This window comes from Fistularia commersonii, chromosome 8, assembly GCF_037954325.1.
Source record: "Fistularia commersonii isolate RoL2024-O1a breed Wild chromosome 8, RoL_Fcom_v1.0, whole genome shotgun sequence".
NCBI lineage: Eukaryota > Metazoa > Chordata > Actinopteri > Syngnathiformes > Fistulariidae > Fistularia > Fistularia commersonii.
In genome coordinates, this window is record NC_141291.1 from 4491890 (window position 1) to 4512373 (window position 20484).

Genomic DNA, 20484 nt, shown 5'->3' on the forward strand with positions numbered 1-20484 from the left:
GAGAACTTGCACAATTGGTGCCCGACTACATACTTTTGTACCCAACTGTATTGCTAGACTGATGCCGGAATTGGAGCTGCCAGACAGGAGGTCTCGAGGAAGACCAAAGAGATGATTTATGGACGTAGTGAGAGAGGATATGAAGGTAGTTGGAGAGAGACGAGGATACAGACAATAGGGTTTGATGGAGAAGGTTGATTCACTGTGGCGGGTCCTGAGGGGAAAAGAAATTAAAAGAGATCAAGAAAGACAGGTGGCCTCCAGCCATTGTGAAAATTATAAAGGTATCACATGATGTGTAGTCAAAAGTCCCTACTCAGCAAGACCCAGGTGAAAAAACACATTTTCAGTTGCAGCCTCTCCCGGATCCCTGCTGCTCTGCGACTGGCCGGCACACCGTGACTTAAGGAAGTGGAGGTGGGTGTTGAGACCGCAGTCAAGGTCCAAGACAGGAAGGAGGATGTCAGAGTCACGAATTATGATTTCTTTGTGTTGGTCGTGTACACCTTTAGTTGGAAATTCATAGTGGAGAATACACAGGAAGTGAGGCTGTGTCAAAAACAAACTGTGATGGATATCCTCCAAATTTCCAAGAACCCGGCTCCCATCAGGCTTCTAGTTTTCAAAATCAACCTCTAGAGAAGCTGAAAAGCCGTTCAGTAACACCGGCAGGCAAATTACCTACCAAAGGATGGCTTTTCCTGCCATCTGTTTCCTCGCAAGAAATATTTCTATCTATCAATCCTATCTTTCCACCTATCTAGGCCACAATCGGCCAGAAAGAAACTTTAGTTTTGTCTTAATTCCATAAAACTAGATGAGGTTGTGGTCCTGACTGCAGGATAAGCAGTTCAGATAATGAATGAATAATGCATCTTTAGCTCGCAGCTAACATTTCTTTCATTTAAAGACGCAATGTCAGTGTTAAAAACTGGTCACACTGAATAGCAAAATCAAAGTCGCCTCAAGGGTTGCCTGAATTTTCTTTTTCGCTGAGAGGAAAACTTTCTGGCAAAACTTTCAGGGCCACATTTAGTGTTTCAAACTGGGCAGCAGCCGGCCCTTTGGGGGATGAAGCGACACACGAGGGACACTTTGAATCCAGTTTCTACTGTTGCACTTTCTGATTAATAAAATTGTAAATGAAAGAAAACCTGCTGACTCATATCTCATATCTCAAAGATGATTTAAGAGAAGGCAGGATGACTGCACGCCAACTGGTTGATCGCGTCTGCAATTTGTTGGGATGACAAGATGTCTGTTCAGACTGACAACCAAAACCTAGCCCGGATTCCCTGGGGCTTCAGATTTTACCAACTCAAAAGATAAAATACTAGACGATAAAACCAAACTCTGGAATTTTGTTCACATCACACATGTGCCGCACACAGACGCACCCTTTTAATTTGAAAGGAAGTAGATTGTTTGTACGACTGGTAAAACAAGGCCATGTTGTTTGAGCGGCAAGAGGAAAGGGAATGTTTAACAAAACTTGTTGAGGTATATATCTTACACATTATTCTGATGGAATACAATAGCATTGTTCCATTTTTATTGTTGGCTTTATTTTTTTATATAGCCCTTCTCCCACCCGACAGATCAAAAATTATTAGCGGCAAGCTATTTTCCAAATCAATGATTGCTTCAAAGGAACACACAATGAAAACAAAGGTCCACGGGGGAAAAAACATTAAAAGAGAGACCGACTACGGAGAGCAGCTGCACGTACAGAGGCCAATACAACCGAACAAAAAAAACACCATGTTTTTCTTTTCATTCCCAACAAGCTACCACCTCCACTCTATGACCGCACATTCATATTCAAAGGAAGTTAGAAGTACAATTGTGGCGGATGCGGTAAATTTTACACAGATCTGGTACTTGGTCCTCCACTTCAGGTGTACATCGTGATGTACAGCCACTGCAAAAGAAAGGAAGGACATTTTTATTCATGTGCATCAGCAGACAAAGATAAGATCACTGCGGGAGGGGGCTCTTACCTCTGCCTTACAAAGACTCAAAACATCCCCATGGGACAGTTGTCTGAAGACATCTAAAAAAATTCAATTTGTAAATTAGTATTCAGCATTGTCCTCTCTCTCTATCTACAATCTAAGGCCCCGTTTACACGATAACATCCTGTTAAGACATCGGTCAGCGTTTTCAAACACTTCCACATGCAACAGTTTGAAAATCTCTGAGGCACTTCCTTTCTTATTTGCAAAAATGTGGGTACTACAGCCAGCGTAAACATCAGCAAGCAGTCAAGTGTTTGTGTGGACGATGCGGTGGAGTTATCGGTCGGAGTGACCATAACCTACAAGGAGGGTAAATCCCAGGAGAATGTGGGCTGGGAGTCATGCCAGTGAAAACACTTGCATACTCTGGAGTCCACCATTGTTGTTGTGGTCTGTCCACCCACGCATGGCAATCGGCCACAACTTTAAGTGTTGCACTTATTTACACGGAGACAGAGACATCTTCAGGCCCCACAAATGCTGTTTTTCATGCAGATGGACGACCAGAACCTAACAGAGATGTATCAATTTCGCAGCAAAAATGCCGCCATGTAAATGGGGCCTTGGAGCACTGAAACGTCTAACTTCACGTTTAGGTTTAACTGACAAACATAAGTAAGTAAACATAGTAATCATGAGTGAGCGGTTTTCGAACTGGTACTCCTATAGAATGTCACTATAAAAAAGGTACTTTAACACTGTAATACTGTTCAACTTGCTGCTTGTTTCAGACGGTTCACCCACTGTTCATGCGGTTGAAGCGAAGGATCAGGCAGATGAAGTTCTCCAGGGTCACGTGTCCTGCAGAGCCGTAGCGCAGGGCCAGCAAATTCAGCATTTCGTCGTCAGTGTTATTTCCTGAGCCACACCACAGAGGACAAGGGTGGTAATTGATGGTAGCGTGAGAGCGCTGAGGGGAAACTCTTTTCAGAAATGACAAGAAAATCCCCAGCCTGAACCTGTATCTAGTGTGGATCAAGAATAATCTAAGTAAACATTTAGCGACTTGTGTCTTCGGGCATTTTCATAAATTTCTCAGAGGATATCACCTGGAATCACAATGAGGCTCTACACTTTTTTTTTTCCCACGTTCACAACTAGTTCACGTCTCCTTCTGAAATTGAAATACATGAAAGCGTGTACAAGCTCTCAGAGTACTGCAGGTTCATCCAAGGCAGTATTGGACACATGTCATTAAGATTCTTGAGGTACCGTATGAAGACTACAAGTTCAGACACCTCCCAAAACCTGGTGGAAACCTGCTACATGCAAATCAAAAGCAGACTTGGAAGTTGTGCAGCCTGTGGGCGATGTGGACCTGGACAGATTCAGAAGATGGTTCTACCTGAGGCGATGATCGCATTCCTCAGTTCGCCAAGAGAGAGGGTTCCTGTCCTATCCACATCGGTGCGGAAGAAAACCTCCTGGTGAAGAAACAACAGTCAATGGCATGAGAGAAAAACGGGGTTGTGGATAGATTGGATTGACACATCAAACACTTTTTTTATTTACCTTGTAGGTTACAACCTCATCCCACAGGTTAACAAATTCTGCAGCATTCAGTTTGCCAGTGATGGATGTCTGCAGGCCAGATCGTTGAGGTTTGCAAGATCCATGCGTGTTGGTTCACATCTATTTTACAAAAGGCTTCATTGTCACCATAAAAGACTGGGGCGGTTTTGGGGAATGAGGTTTGACAGCAATGACAGATCTAAGCTGCAGAAGCTACGGCTAATTTACTTCTCCAACGAATACTTTACATTGACTGTCCCGACCTGCTCACCTCTTGGCTTCTATACAAGGTTATTTAACACAACAATAACATTTATTCGGTTTCTATTTAGGAAAACATTCCTTTCCTGAGACTCCGTCGCCCGAATTCAAGCAGTCACGAGTGGAAGGGTAGGTTTCAAACGACGCCCGGCAAATAGCTTCCGAGGTGGGCGGTGAGGCGGACATTTACGGCAAATTGTTTAAAAAACAAAAGCTGTCTAAGGCCGTAGTGAATGTTTTCGATTTTAACCCTAAAGTCTTCTTCTTCTTCTTCTTGCGGCTTTTCCCTTCAGGGGTCGCCACAGCGAGTCAACTTTCTCCATCTAACCCTCCTCTCCGTATCCTCCTCTCTCACACCAACTACCTTGATATCCTCTCTCACCACGTCCATTAATCTTCCCTTTGGTCTATTTTAACCCTAAAGTAAAATGAAAAAAAAAAAAACAAAATTGGAGCGTTCGAAGTCTTCGCCGTATTTCTAAAAGTTATGCTAACAGTTTTGTTTTCATTTTACCGTGTCGTTGGTACGCCCGGCTCCAAGCTGATTGGCTGTGGCTGGTCACCTGTTCAGTGTCTGATTAGTGGAATGTCTTGCCAATTAAAGTGCATAGCCCTTAGGAGTCTGGCCAATTAAAGTCCAGAGCCCTGGGGCGTCTAGCCAATTAAAATTCAGAGCCCTGGGGGGTCGGCGTCTTTCGGAAACGCCCACCGGAAGTGTGCAAGCACAGGTGCAGAGCAGTGTATTTGTGTATCAGTGTATCAGCCAGCCAGTCTGCAGATTTAATATCTGTCTTTTTCTTATTCCATGGTTACTAGGATATTTCTGATGGAGCAGAGTTGCTAAAATCTCAAATTCAGTTCATTTTGCTTCATAATGCTGTTGCATTTGCTGAACTGACTTATCATGTGTGTATTGAAATCAGGCCTGAATTAAAGTGTTTTCATTACAAGTTGTGATTTTATTTTTAGTGGAAAGGGGGCAGTCATCAAATGCCCATGGCCTCAGAAGTTGGATTAAAATAAAGACAAAAAAAGTTGTCTTGCTTTGTTAAACCATTTTGCTTTTTGCTGTTTTGACGATTGGACGTGGAAATTGTGTTTTTACATTTCATAAAATTCACCCATTTTATCTGTCAGGTGTGAAATCTGGGCAGGTGAAAACTGTAATGCTACCTCAGGGCCCACAAAATAACTGAAGAGGATACATCCATGAGAGAAACCAAGCTGCGGCACGCATCAAGAGTGAAGCCCCCACTTCTCATGTCTCCTGCATAGAAAAATGGACTCAAGATAATTACATTATATTTTTTAAGATCTTTTTTGAGTGTTTAAAAAGTTCAAACCTTTCAAGATGTTTTCATTGAGAAGGACCTGGAGCTGCTCGGCGTCCACTTCTTCATACTGCATTAAGTCGGGAAAGGTCTTTGCATTACACACCGCTGCCGGTCACCAGGTCCCCTCCCCCCCCAAAATACGAGTATTACCTTGTCAGAGTATTGACGGAACAGCTTTCTCTTATCCTCCCTCTTTTCTCTGTTGTTGACTGGTATCGGCTACAAGGGGTGAGAAACATTTAGGACAGCATGTGCTCTCTAATTTTCATAATACAGTCATTTAACAGAAAGATATAATGTGGTGTATGAATCAACTGTACCTCTTCCACATGCTCGGGGAAATGGGTAATGGAGCTCTCGCTGAAAGGAAGAAAATTAGTTATTGAGCACGTTTCTACCCTTTTTTAAGATATGAAGATAGCGGATTGATCGGAAAAGGACTTTCCCCATCCTCATGGGCTGGTTAGCCTCTTCGCGAGCGGCTTACTGGACATTGGTCTCGGACTTGGAGAGGATGGTGAGGAGGAAGGAGCTGGTCTGATTAGGTTTAAAGGTGGAGGGTACGATCAGGTACTCCCCGGGCTTCAGCGTCAGTAACTCCATCACCTCCCGTGAGTCCATAAAGACTTTGGTGTGGGCGACCGCCCTGTTTCTCTTGAAGAAAGAGGTCTGGAACTTCCCTCTGTGCTTCTTGTACTGAAACAGAGGTCGTAATTAAATGCCACTCCCCCGAACACAGTGGACAGAAACATCCATGCGATGGATCCGACCCAAAACGTGACTTACTTCATCGGTTATCTTCCGGGAACGGGGCGGAGAATGAGTTCATGTTGGGGATACGAGACAATAAGTGAAACCATCACATTGTGATATAATCATACCATATTTTCACAAGTGTCGCTGTTTACCTCGAATATGGTGAATCCGATGTGGTGCTTTTGCACCATGGCTCTGTGTCGCTTGTCGGGCTTCTGTATGAGAGACACCAGGATGTTTTTATCGGTCATGTCGTTGCCGCATGCGTGGTTTAACGGTTCTATCCAGACTCGGTACTGAGGGTTGGTCCAGAAGGTTTCTGTGAGGAAACGAGCCAAAGCGTTAACCTGCGTTCACCCGTAAGTGTGTTTATGTTTGAATTTGGACACCGCTCATTCGTTCCTGATCTTCAACACTAATCCTGCACGCAGCTTTAAGCGCGGGCCAGGAGGAGGGATTTAACCCGGACAAGACGGCTGCCACTCCCAGCGCCACATGTAGAAACATCCAACGGTTCTCACTCATTCACCTGGAGAAATTCTCACTTTGTTGACACTGCAGACAACTAAACCAGGAGGATCGCATTTCTGAAACTGAAATCTCTGATGACCTGCCGACCGGCTGAGCGTGATGATGCCTCTCGTGCCACAGATGAACCAAATTTAATGTTAATACAAATATTTTCCAGCTCAATTCCCACTTGTTCATGCAAGATAACAAGTTCCTGGGTTAAATGCCTGGTAAGACAGTGTGTCGAGGTTTAGTCGGATCAGGATAAAGGTCCGCGGTCGTACCCATGCTTTCCATGCATCCGCCCGCGGTGGTTCCCGCCACCCATCTGCCCTCATAGCTGGACCTCTTCCAATGGCAGGAGACGTTTTCATCCAGGAATTCAGGGCAAGTGCAGCAGATGTCCAGATCATCGTAGAACTCACAGAAATCCTCCAGCGTCATCCTGTTGGAAGCAAGATTCCTTCTATTGGCGATGTTGGCTTTTTTTTTCCGGATTGGAGGTGGACTGCATTTTCGGACCCCGACATCTTCCATGTGGAAGGTGAAGAGGAGCCGGGTGAGGCCGCGCTTACCAAAACTCCCCGTCGTCACGGACCGACAGGCACAGATTTCGATCCTCGATGCTCACGGTGTCCCAAAGTTTGGACCTCGGAGGGGAAGAGAAGAATTTTTATCATTTTATCATCATCATAAACCTCAGCCTGGTGGTTGGGGGACGGCAGAGCATCTTAGTTGCATAAAGGTTTGTTCTTACTTATCGCACCAGTCTCCGTTCCATTCCTGCCTTCCCCACGGATTCCACAAACGCACGAGTTTCACCAGCCTCCCGTAGCTCTCCACCTAAAAGGAGAGCCGTCAATTATAGCTTCAGGCCCCAATCTTAAACTTAACCATCCACAAAAAAAAACAAACAAACACGATAGCTCACCGTTTTAATACCCGTGACGGCGTAGGCGTGACCGAGCACCATGCCGTTCGCTAGCACGATGTTCTCAGCAGTCTGCTGTAAAAATAATCAGCAGCATGTACACTGGTGATTATTATTCATTGCATTTAAAAAGAAATTAGCAATAATGTCAATTTGCGCATTTAACTATGACTTTTTTATTTTTTTTTTTTTACAAGGTGGACTTTATTGTCAATAATGTCTTATGTTTGGTCGCAGAGCATGTTATGACAAAGGCAACAAGGTTATTGTCGGAGAAAAAAACATGCAAAGGTGCAGAGATTTAAAGTGTTTTAAAGTGACAGCGGTATAAAAAGAAAGTGCAGACGCAGAGGTCGGAGTACAGTTTGTGGATGAGTCAGTGTGTGTGTGTGTGTGTGTGTGTGTGTGTGTGTGTTAGAGAGCAGTCAAATATATATATGTTAATGCAACTTTTCAGCCAGGTGTGTTGCTTCTGGATGGGTTATCTGATGGATTTCCTCCCAGAACACAACCATCGGGCGACAAACGCATGATTCAATGGCGTCTGCATGCTTTACCCCCCGCTTGGTGCCGCAGCTCATCAGTGCCGTGGATCTGCCGGCTCGACGCATCATCTCCCACAGCTCCGGGGGGTTCTCCGACGGCGTGAGACAGATGTGCACGCCGCCGGTAAAGTCCATCAGGGCCTCCGACGGCATACCGGACGCCATGTCAGAGTAGGAGCCGCACACTCTGAAATGAACCATCCAAAAAACAACTGAGGATGTAAAACATAAGTTTTGAGACAGCATTCCTGGGGGGGTTTACACACTTGGCGTAGGCTTTTTCCAGCAAGGCGGGCCAGAATTCGGTCGATTCCCTGGAGTGAACGAAGATCAGCTTCTTGTTGATCGTCGGCAGCTTGTCGTCAATGACGACCTCCACCCATTGGCCGAACCTCCAGAACTGAAAGGCGGAGAAAATTCAATAACATGGACCGCTTTACGGCACGGCGAGGAAATCGAACATCCCGCTGGCTGGCTGTTGCACGCGGTTCTTTGTGTTATTTTGGAAAAAAAAAAAACGCTGATTTTGACACCCACCCTGAAGCGGAACATCCCGCAGTAATCCCCGTTGAAGTCCTGGTCCATGGGAACCACCTGCCTCAGGATGTCGTCCTTGAACGTGAGAGCGCCGATTGACGCCAGAAACCAACAGTTCCCTGAGAGGAAATGAGGCATGTGAGTTGTGTGTGTGGAGGGGAAGAAGGAGGTTCAGGTTGTAGGTGTAAAGCTTTGGCTCCTCGTACCCAATATCCCTTGACCGAAGTCAAATCTCGAAATACCGTCGACTGTAAAGCACGGCATGGAAACCATTTTCTGAAAAATAAGATTACACGTAATAAAGGTTAGGGTGTAAGCTAGTTTTACATAGTTGATCGCTAAAAGTGATTAAATCTGCAAAAGGTTCGAGGGTCTTCAGGGAAGAACCGATGAGCTCAAAGGGAAAAGGGGTGTGAAACGCTCACATGCGGTCGCAGCCACACCACTCTTTGCAGTTCTTCAGGTTTCAGGAGGTTCATGCCGATGGAGGCGTTGTCCGGAGGGAACATCTTGTCCACGAACCTCTGCTGGTGAATTTTGCAGTACATTTTCAGGTTGTTGAAATCCTGGTCAAACAGCCTCTCGGGGTTGTTGACGGTCCCGTAGCCATTGTTCTTGCGGCGTCCGTCGGCGATCTTGCTGCACACGCCTGGGGTGGGCATCGTTGCGGCGTCGGGAGCGCTGTGCAAACAAAAGAGCCAGGCTGACACGGCGGGACAAAGTCTATGGAAAGACGGGAGGCACTTAAGTGTTATCTCCTGCCAGCTTAAGAAAGCTTGAGAAAAAAACAAGTAGGCTGGCAGTACATTGACCGCTAGTTGAGTTTGAAGTACCTGCGGCTGCAATTTGGCCAAGAGAATACAGCCTGTTTTTAAGTTCTGCAGAAGCCACGGAGGAGGTTGCAGGTGCAACTGCGCCGATGTACGCTACATTAATGCGGAGAAATTAGCATGAACTGGGAAATCACAGAATTCCTTTTGCAAATTCGAAAAGACATGGACGTTCATCTGTTCATTTAAGTTGGGAGTCATCCAAAACGGACATTTTTTAAGTTTGTCAGATATTTCCACGGAGCGTTTCGGGGAAAGAAGCTCCGCGCAGCCCGCCAACCCTGCTAACCGCTACGCTTGAGTGTAAATAAATCTCGGGTCTTACCTCAACGGGCCAGAGAGATGAAGAGCACAAAGTCTGGTTGAACCAGTAAGCGTGAGAGCGCGGAAGCTATCGCTTTATTCCTACCTTCAGACGCCCGAGGCTATGTGAGATTATCCTCTGCCAGTGTCAACAAGCGCTGAGCAGCAATTACATGTTGACCTTACATTTATTGCAAAAAGTCCCTCTGGCGGGGTTTTAACTTTTTTTTTTTTTGTGCAATCACCTATCATTAGCTAAAGCACATCTTTTAAAATCTGCGACAGGCGCCTCTCAAACAGGTATGTCATTTACAGTCGTCCCAACAGATTCTGTTGTACTTCGGGTATTTCTTGTCCTTATTTTAAAAACGGGGCAGCACAAAACAACAAATTGGCATTTATTCATTCATTCGTTCATTGTCTATACCGATGTGATGGGGAAAAAATGTGAAATTATGCTTCTGTGTGAAATGATGCTACAGGGTCAGATAAGATAAGATAAACTTTATTGATCCCCATTGAGGAAATTCCTTTGTCGCAGCAGCATAACAGTCGTCAAAAAATGTCATGTCAAAAAAAGGAAATAAATATGAATATAAATATGAGTATAGATATAAATAGAAAGGCAGAAGACAGGGGATAGATAAGATAAAATAAAAAATAAAAAATCCACAAATAAATAGACAGCAGATAAGTAGACAACAGACAACATCATCATCATGGGAAACATCAAGGAAAAGTGAGGGTGAAAAAAACACAACTAGAATTAAGCGACAATATAAATAGAGTGACAAGAATAAATAGCAATGAATAAAATAAATAAAATAGCTAGGATGTGTGCGGGCTGGGACAAACAAGGAGAGACAGCAGAGTTAGGACACGGCGTGAGTGGATGAGGAAGTGAAAGGTTTGAGATTGTGGAATTGTGGCAGCAGCACAGACTGCTGTTATACACTCTGACGGCCGTGGGCATAAACCACTAACTATAGAAAATGTCTTCGCTCTGAGTGGGGAAAGAAAAGACCAATAAGTCAAAACAATAGCATGCAATTAGCTTCTCTCCTCTATTTCTCCTTCTCCATCTCATACGAATAAAAACAAGTAATCCCACCAGCATGTGTCCTAACTGATGGCATGTTGTTCTTCAAGGCGGTACTTCCTCTCTTTGCATAGAAACTCAGCCCCGCCGTATGTTCTTTGTACTCTCCTGCAGGATAATCTGTACTCAGTAAAACCTCAAATAAATATCCCGACTGTTCTTTGTCATTCACCGACTTTCTTAAAGAGACGTGCTGGATCCAATGCCCTTCGCCTGGCGACGTGTAGGGACGCATGTGGAGACGTTCAACCATTCGCATGTTTTGCAGAGACATTCTGCCATCGGCACATGAGCTGCGCTGTTTGCTCACATATTTTTACACAAGATTGTTGTATTTTACGAGGAACGGGAAGGCGGTCTGGTATCTGCACCCAGAGGCTCCAGTGTACAGTGACAAAAGTGGAATCCTGGTGATGAAAAGCACCTGATTTTATAGTGTTTTAAACTTCCTATTGGCTAGGATGCGTTCAAGTAAAAAAAAGTGTTTCTTTCAAATGCATTTCAAATGCAGTTTGCACCATATTATAAAGATAAGAAAAGCTTTATTGGTCCCAATAGGTAACATTTTTTTTCACAGTAGCGTAACAGTTACAGAGTCCATAAATATGAATCTAAATAGACAATAAGAAGACACTTGGAAGATAGCAAAAGACATCCACAATAAATAGACGGCAGCGAGAACAACAACAACAACTCATCAAGGATAAGAATGGACAACAGAATGGGGAAAAAAAGAAAAAAAAAGACATTAAGAGTGAAAATAGAAAACCAAAAGCAACAACTACAGGGATAAGAACATGAACAGTTACAATAGAAATGACAAATATAAACAAAAATAAGCAGGATATAATAAACAGAGTTAGGGCATGACACGTGTACTGCTCATACCAGAGAGAAGTCGGGAGGTGTTTGAGCACACCTGGAAAAATACAGAATGTAGAAACTGTTGCTTCCTGTAGATTACTGCAACCTGCAACGGGTCATTTTTATTGTACTACAAAAAAAAAACAAAAAACGGTATGTTTGAGTGTGAAGACATGTGGAGGGAAAGTTTCCTTTTTTTCTCGCAAGTAGCTGATCAAGTAGGCCTCGTTCGAGGGTCGGCAACCACATTAAACCCTGACCCTTTTGAAATTTAAAATGAATTAACACCGCATATATCATGTTTTTTTTTTGCCTTCATGCTATGCATAAACAAAAGACGTGTTGCACTTTGTTTTAAATCAATGAACCACTGCAGAGAAAATGAAATAACATATCTGCATGCAAACAAAACATTTTGAACTCTGAAAAAAGCCGTTGGGTTGAAGGTTAGTTTTAAGCCAAATACTTTATGTCTATTTGAGTTCTTCTTGTATTTATGAAAAACAGCCGAATTTGAATTATCCACCGGCTGCAAAACACAAAATGTTGTTCTCTCTCTGCGTGCTGTCATCCTTTTACTGGTGCATGCATAAAATGATTTTTACACGTTTTATTCAGATATCACAAGATCGCCATAATCTGCAAATGTAAAATTACATTTTAAAAACAAACAGACTAAAATACGATACATTTTGATTAAATGTTCGTTAATTATTTGCAAAAGCCACAGGGAGCTACAGGCGGGTTGCCGACGCCTGGTCTAGTTGGTTGGTTTTACGCACACACACACACGCACACACACATCGCTTTCTGTCATTTCCGTCACGCATGCTTTTCTGTATTGAAAAATAGGACTGATGCAAGAGGCTCACAGCTTCCAGAAGCTTCTGCAGTGAGACCTTCAGGGGGAACAATGCCGGCAGGCAGTGACCTCACCAGGCAGAATCCACTTCAGGGGACGGAGTTTTGCGTAGGAAATTGAAACCTTTTTAACGGATAACCATTAGAAACCCTCAAAATGCAGCCTCAGGAGGGCAAGAGCCACTAATCTCCTTGAGCCGACCCCGAGCCAAAGGGTTGTGTCGGGAACGTCACCCGATACACAACTAGTGCGAAAGCCAAACATGTAAATCGAACAAAATATGACCTGATTGGATGATAATTAACGAAGTCGACCAATAGGGCTGATAACCAGTGGAAATTTGGCGACTGCGAGTCGAGTCAGGCACGTTTGTAAGCAGAGAGAGAAAAGAAAAGACGAGAGTTTGGGGCCGAGAGAAGGGACTTTGAATTTTGGGACGATGTCGAGAAAAGCTAGAGTCGGTTGACATGATATGCTAGCAAGGCTAGCAGCTTAGATGCTAGTTTTCTTTTCTTTTGTGCTTGTCCTTCCTACCTTTGTGTTGCACCCCCTCTTTCTAGCGCTCTGTCCTTTCACCCCCATCACTCTCTCTTGAGAATGAGCAAGGTTTCCGGGGCAATGTTGGGTCGAGTGCGTTCCAGACCTGCTCCGAATGGAAAATATCAACAGGAAACTACGTTTTTATTGGGTGTCGTGCAAATTAAACTGATGTCAAGATGGACACGAAGCTCATTTCCGTTGAATCCATTAAGTGCGCGTCACATTTACAGTCTTGAGTTTATCGTGCTCGTGATCAACAAATAAGGGTCAAATGCATTCAAACAGTGCATCGTGTGAGCTTTGAGGCGTTTACTGGAAACGTATCTCTAATGATGGCAATTATAATTAATCCTATTTTTTTTGAGTCAATAAATGGACCAACTGGTAAGTCCAGTTCCAATGAGCCAGAGGCAGGCCTGATCAAATATAAACAAGAAGCGCTAGACATCGATGACAACACCCGGCCGCCGTCCAGGTCTTATGGAAATCGATCAGGACTTGACGTCCAAGCCGTTCCCGACTTCCCCGGGAACCGAGAAGTTTAATAATTCACTTTACTGTCTCCAATGCAGACCCAAAGAAGTTTCAAGTCAAGCCACATCGGCGCTACAGGTCAGATAGCCTCACCAAGCAGTAGAAACTTAACCTCGCCATCCACGTGGCTCCGGGCAGCTTGCTAGGTGACCGTCTCCATAGCGGCTGCTGGGGATTTCTGTCGAGTCCAGGTACAGGTTCAGGAACACCAGGGGAGTTTCCCTTTTTTTTTCGGACAGCAGAGGCCACGTGCATTTCCCACGGGTCGGACACGAGCTTTCATACTGTTAAATGCACATTTACGCTGTTTACTTTCTGGGTCGTTGCTGCCAGATGGGTCCTGCAAACATCCTGCCTTTACTTTTACTTTTAATTCCGTTACAGAGATTGGCGACCATGTTGAGCCCCATTTTGTAATTACAGTGCATTTTGTCATAAACGTCCAAAATGTAATAACTTTTTCATTTCATTTTGTAATAAAGCCGCATTTTGTAATAAACTGCCCCAACGCATTTTGTAATAAATGTTACCGCATTATGTAATAAGTTATTACAATTTGAGAAGATTATTACAAAATGCTCTTGCAACTTTTTTTATTCTCTAGGAGATGTAATAATATGGAATTTATGGAATATTCTCTGTTAATGCAACCTTTGAATAGTGTACTGATAGTAATTGCTAAGTATTGCTACTAGGCTAATATAGTGATACTAATAATAGGCCTCGCTTTTACAAATACTTTAAAGAAAAATAAAATACAATTAACAAACAAATAAACTATGCTTTGGAATTGATATTACATATTTCACCATGTTATTACATTTCCTAGAGAATAAAAAAGTTGCAAGTGCATTTTGTAATAATCTTCTTAATATGTAATAACTTATTACATAATGAGTCAAAATTTATTACAAAATGCGACAGTTTACTACAAAATGAAATGAAAAAGTTATTACATTTTGGACGTTTATTACAAAATGCATCGTTATTCCAAAATGCGGCTCAACAGACCATGTCAATCCAACCAAAGGCCTGCTGGTTGCACGCACTTGTTCTAGTTCCAATGTATATCCAACTTGGAGGTTTTTGGATTTGTTAAAACCTGCGCGCAGATATGAGCCAACCACAATAGGCGGCAGCGTCAATAAGGTTGAAGAAAATCCATCCAATATCTACCACATGCATGGAGTCTGTTCCAGCTGGCAGGGTTCACCCTGGACCGGCCCCGAGTCCATCGCAGGGGCCCATATATAAAATAAAACGAGAAAGAAATAGAATTCAGCAGCCGTGTTGTGAAAAAAAAAAACACTATTGCCCGGACATGAGACGGCAAATAAGACCTGAGAGAATTAACTGCTTATTTGCAGACCAACCCCAAGCCAGAGTGCAAACATGAGATTAAGAGAAATTGGAAGATAACGCTAACGGCCCAGAATGCCGTGTACGTCCCCTCCCTTCAGCCGCTGGGGTTCGTCCGGTACAATACAATTTCACGAGAAGGACGGCGGGGATTCAAAACGAATTGGTTGTTGCAGAACAAATGTAAATACTGCTTACTTGTTAATTCCAAAACTACAAACCTTAAATCTCGGAGAAGGAGGACGTCCTGGACGTGTGGTTCGTCTGTCAACATTCCTCCAGAGAGTCCATCGTCTTGGATGTCCTCCACTGCTAAGCATGAATCAGAAATCACATTTTTTTCTCATCATACATTCTTAACACCGCTTATCCTGGAGGATGAGCACATATGGAGCTCTTACTTAACAAAGTTAAAGATCCAGGGGACTGGGGTTTAAGGAGCGCCCTTTTGATGGTTTTATGTATTATTCATGTACATTTTAGATCTGAGTTCTGAGTTCTAAGGTGTATGTGAGCAAACACAGGCGGTGAGCAGGATTTCTAAAAGAAATGTTATATAAGAATAAGAATACAAGAATAAGAATAAGAACAACTTTATTTATCCCGAAGGAAATTGTTGTGCCAGAGTTTCAAGTAAAACATAACAATAATAAATTATACATTTAAAAGAATATATATATTTATAATAATATATATATATTAATTATATATATATATATATATAATATCATAAATAATATAATATGAAATAATAAAAAAAATGAAATAAATAAATAAAAACAATAAAAAATAATAAAAAATAATATTTATATAATAAAAAATATATAATTTGAGTCACATTGGCAGAAAGCCTCAGATCTGCCTCTGACCTTTTGCTCGTGCAGAGTTCTGATTGACTTGAATAGAAAGATACTTTCTGTGCCTCTGCTATTCCCTGTGCAGACTAGTGACTGACAAACAAAATGTTACAGGACACCACGAGCCAGAGGCGCCGATTCAAAAAGGCCTGTTTGTTCAAGTAGCTGCCGCACGCCGGCAAAGCTGCAATATGCAAATCGGAGAGGCCTGCCCGCCATCAAAGTTCTTTCATTTGTTGTTGTCTCCTGTTCTACATTCCTAAGTTTCAGAAGCAGAAACGCAGAATATCGTCGTACCATACCTTGCTGGTGTTTCGGAGAAACTCCGAAGGGTGTTCAACAAACCCCGCAACACCCTGAGACAAAAACAAGCGCACCCCAAGAACGAATAAGATGGAGAATGTGGTGTTTGCTCCGGAGTCGCATGTGGCTCTTTCATCCTTACACCGCGGCTCCGAGTGGTTTGGGAAAATAAATTATAAGTATTTAATTAAAGTGTATTTTACTTGTTTTAGTTCCTTTTTTTTTTATTTTGCTTCTAAATTGGAAGATTATTGTGATATTGAAATACTAAAATGAAATTACGTTTATTATTTTTCGACGCTCAAAATAAACATCACAATCCCCGAAGCCGGTATAGCCCCGATTTGCAGATGCTGTGTGCAGAAGTTCGGGAGCAGAAGTCCCATAAACCAGGTAAAATAAATATTTATGAAGATATTTTGCAAATAATTATTTTTCATTGTTTACTGACACGGTGAATTTTTTTTCCCAATTTATTTTTAAAATTCAGATCAAGGCCCCACTACATGCTCTGAAAGGCCAAAGCTCAAAATGTGTTCATTACATAAATAAAATGTAATTTACTTTGTAGTAGAATTTCAGGAGCAACGCACTACACACTTGTTTATACAAAGAGTAAAGGTAACAAAAAGCAATATATACAGTGGTATCTTTATTTCAGTAATGATTTATGATCAAGAAACTAGTTACATACAGTCTTAGCACAGAGCGTGCCGGCAGAAAGACATTATTGCGCAATCTACGTTGAGTCTACAGTCCACGACTGCAACACACAGCTCTTCTCAGTATTTGAGCAGTAAATATGACAGTTAAACAATCTAAAACTGGTGAAGTTAAATCAAAACTACCTTTATAGTGTAAAATCAATGATAATATCACCATTTAATTCTTTTTTTCAGTTTTACATTTTTTTTTCTTTTTCAAGATTGGCAAGTGAGGCACGGCCTGCCCTGCCTCCCCTGATTCCTGTTGATGACGTGAAGCTCCAGGTTCGTCGCAAAATGCCGAAAAAGGGATGTCTAATGCGTCGGCGTGTGACGTTGCTTCGCAAATACGGGAGTGTGTGCGACCGCTGGGGAACATGCTGTTCTTTGGTTTTTTTGAGTACATGCACACACAGGAAAAAGCAGGAAATATAAAATGCAGTGAACAAACCCTCAAGAGACACCATGGGAAAGTATTTAACAGGGATGATAAGAAATGCGGTGAGAAACGGAGATGAGGAGACAAACGAAAGTCAACCGAAAGCTAAGATGAGGAAATATGACAAAGCTTACGGAGCGCTTGGGTTCACTGTGCGACGGCGGGAGACGAGGCAAGCGTCGCAGCAGACAGCCAGATTAATTAAGGCAACGCCTAAAGACAACCCCGATAATGATAATAAAATACAGTGTTGTGCAGAGGTGTACATATAACAATTTTATAGACAATAAAATGCCGCATTTATAGTTGCGGCAGAGAGTGTGTGGGTCACGAAATGTGGCATAAAAGAAAATAATGGAGAAGCGACGCACTCAGGGAACTGTCACTGTCCTTTTCATTTCGCCGATCTTGATCTTCCGCAACACCTCACCAGGTGGCCATTGTTGTTTTTTGTAATGAATATAAAGCTATAATTGTATCATTTCAGCCGTCAACTGTCAGTGCTACTGGTATTAGTCATGAGAGATAATTCCCGTCCTGAGATATCGTTGGGTTTCTCTAAATTCTCTCGGTGCGGTCCGGACCTGCTCTACATGGCAAGTGTCATCAAACAACTGGGTTGTGACTTGGCGTCGTATCAATAAAATCTTGACTTCACTTGACAAACATTCACAAAAGAACTTGTCTGAGTCGAAACTGGGAAGAATCCAACCGATTTTTGGATGTTTTGGTTGGACCAGAACTAAAGTTGGAATTCTCACAGTAATGTGAGGGCGCCTTCCCCACGCCCTGCAGGGGGGCGGAGCCTCGCGATTTCATCCCTGGCCTGGAGTGATAAGCTTGGGTTGACACAAGCACTGAGATGTGACTGGTTTGGATAATGAATGAATAATGACTATAAGAAGCAGATGCTCAGGGAGGCTTCGACGGGGTCGTCGCTTCATTTCCTCTTCGCATCCCGAGCTCCGAACGCCTGTCAGAATGCCGATGTGGCGTTAGTCGGATTCGCAGCCAGGATCCAAAGCCGTGACATTTAATGCGCGTCTGACTCTCAGCGGTAATAATATCGATATTCGCCGATCTTCCACCGGCTGGTGAAAGTTTTGTGTCGTGAGAAGCCGGCTTGAATAACGCATGAAAACAAACACCACTGACAGGGGGCCTATTTTCGAATCACCATGCACACACACACACACACACACACACACACAGGTCTGCAATACTATTCAAGAAGGGGGAGTGACAGATATCTGGATACAGTGGACTGGGAGTCGATATCCAAGAGATTGTTAATCCCCGCCCTCCGGGAGGGACTCGCTCCTGGCAGAGTTTGGTCTAAACTGGAGCGGCGGGAGGCGAATCAGATCCACCGCGATCATGCAGACGCCCGTCAAAAGTCACCTTTCGTCCAGAACTCTTTTATTCATTCAGTAGCTTCACTGCTTATCCTCCCGTGAACCTCCTGAGAGGGACCGGCTGGATGATTGACAGCTGACACGTCCGTGTTAAGCCCCGCCTCTTTGGACGATCGCTCACCTGCCGTGGCTTCAAGCCGGTTCCACCATCAGGAGGACGGGCCTCGGGTTGAGAACCTCGGAGCCTTCGGGGACACCCGGATTGTAAAAGACTTGAGAATCTTTCAAAAGAGTCACACCGACTGGTACCGGATTTGTTCGGTGATGAACAAATCCAGTGGCGGCGTCAAGTAGGGCAGGGGCTTCTGCAAATATCGGTCAAGAATTAGGAAGATGTGAAGTTATAAACTTTGAGAGACACAACCAGTCATTCTCTGAAAATAAATAACGACACCCTTGCCACCAAAAATGGAAAAATAGTAAAGGTCTTACAAGCCGTCCTGGTCTCCGGGGGGGCGAAGGAGGGGGGTTTCCTGCCATTGTAGTGGACGGGTACACTTTCTGCACTCAGACAAACGCAGGATGTCGGGCTGCCTCGCTGATCCGCCATCTAGATACGCAGGTATGCGTGGATAAACACACTCACACACACTCGGAGGCCAGGTGGTCAATTCCAGGTGAGTGGCAAGTCACGGCAGGGCACGACAGGAAGCGACCCCCGATGAAAACGCTTGACTTCCGGCGCAGGCTGCGTTTGCTCTTTTCATTCTCTGACAAATGTGAACGACCTCGGTTTACAAGCGGTAAACGCCTTAGTACGCAAAAAAAAAAAAACGTCTGTTGGCAAGCAAAGGGGCCGCTAAGCGCGAGCTGCGGTCTGTGACGTTTATCTACATCGGTTCTCATTGCGTGAATAGAGCTTTTTGGTCATTTCTCCATTGTTTCTTGTGGGGGGGGGAAAAAAACATGTTTTTGGTTTAAGTTTGTGTTATGTTTGTGATTAATGAGCTTGAGAAAAAAACAAAAAAACACGCACATCCGTTGCCCAGTTAGGGATGAATGCGGGAAAAGTACAAAGTGAACAAAGGTTTGATAAAAATACAAAATTAAATATGTTTTCCTATGACGTTTTTTTTTTGGGTAAGCATCTAAAGAAGCTTGGCTTCACTGTGACTAAAGTGGGAGACGAGGAAAGACCGCTGTGTTTACTGTGTCGAAAAATGTTGTCAGTGGACAGCGTGAAGCCAAATAAATTAAGGCATAAAACATTAAACCCCATTTGAGTTTCTTCGGCAAAAACGTGCCGAATATTAGCAACAATCATCCCGCTTTTTGAAACCAGCGAGCACTGTTATGTTGCTAAACGTTAATAAAGTTATTCTTTGTTGCAAGTTGATCTATATTTCTTCCTTTTGCTTTTCTTTAATGTTAATACAGATACAATTTTGTGCACATCTAACAATTTTAAAGATTTTATAGTTTCTTTTTTCTTCTTTTTGGGGGGGGAATAAATGAAACAGAAAATAAATGAGAAGCGCTGCATTAACACGCCATATAAACAGACAACCATTCACCCTGTCATTCCCACATCCAAGAAGCATGCAATAATTCACCCTCTCCTTCTGAATTAAATTTCAACAGTATCCTTTTTCCACAGGCTAATGATAAATGTAAAATAAAAAAAAAACAATAATAATAATATCTTTCAGTGAGTGTGAAAGTTGATGTCTTGGAGTAGCAAGAAAAAGTGCATAAAGAACACGTTAGTTATGGCTCAGTTTGCTACACATTGATCTGCTACGATCTTCTGCCTTTCTTTTCGCCAGTATTAGCATAAGGTCGCTATGACTGCTGTCAACAGAGGAGAGGGCTTTTCTGGGGTTTATTTTTGTATTTATGTTCGCACAAAAACAGAGCATCCCAGATCCCAGAGCATTTTGGGATTTGTAGGTATGAGCGGTACATGCGCTGTTGGCTAGAATACCAGTTTGCAAGCTCAAATAGTCCTTTGGTATGGCCTCACGGGCCACA

The 20484-nt window shown here is 43.2% G+C and overlaps 1 protein-coding gene across 1 annotated transcript; it reads right to left on the bottom strand.

Annotated features, from left to right (window-relative positions):
* Window positions 1-1540: 1540 nt before the first annotated feature.
* Window positions 1541-9104, bottom strand: LOC147231651 (calpain-1 catalytic subunit). Its single transcript, XM_086150302.1, has 20 exons — window positions 8830-9104; window positions 8611-8680; window positions 8405-8523; window positions 8134-8267; window positions 7880-8054; window positions 7323-7397; window positions 7149-7234; window positions 6967-7041; window positions 6676-6836; window positions 6007-6200; window positions 5613-5821; window positions 5446-5485; window positions 5276-5344; window positions 5135-5192; window positions 4997-5058; window positions 3531-3599; window positions 3364-3442; window positions 2763-2876; window positions 2001-2053; window positions 1541-1921 (listed from the first exon to the last, which is right to left on the bottom strand). The coding sequence occupies exons 1-20, from the start codon at window positions 9064-9066 to the stop codon at window positions 1895-1897; spliced, it is 2106 nt and encodes a 701-aa protein (XP_086006428.1). The 5' UTR covers window positions 9067-9104; the 3' UTR covers window positions 1541-1894.
* Between the last annotated feature and the right edge of the window lie 11380 nt (window positions 9105-20484).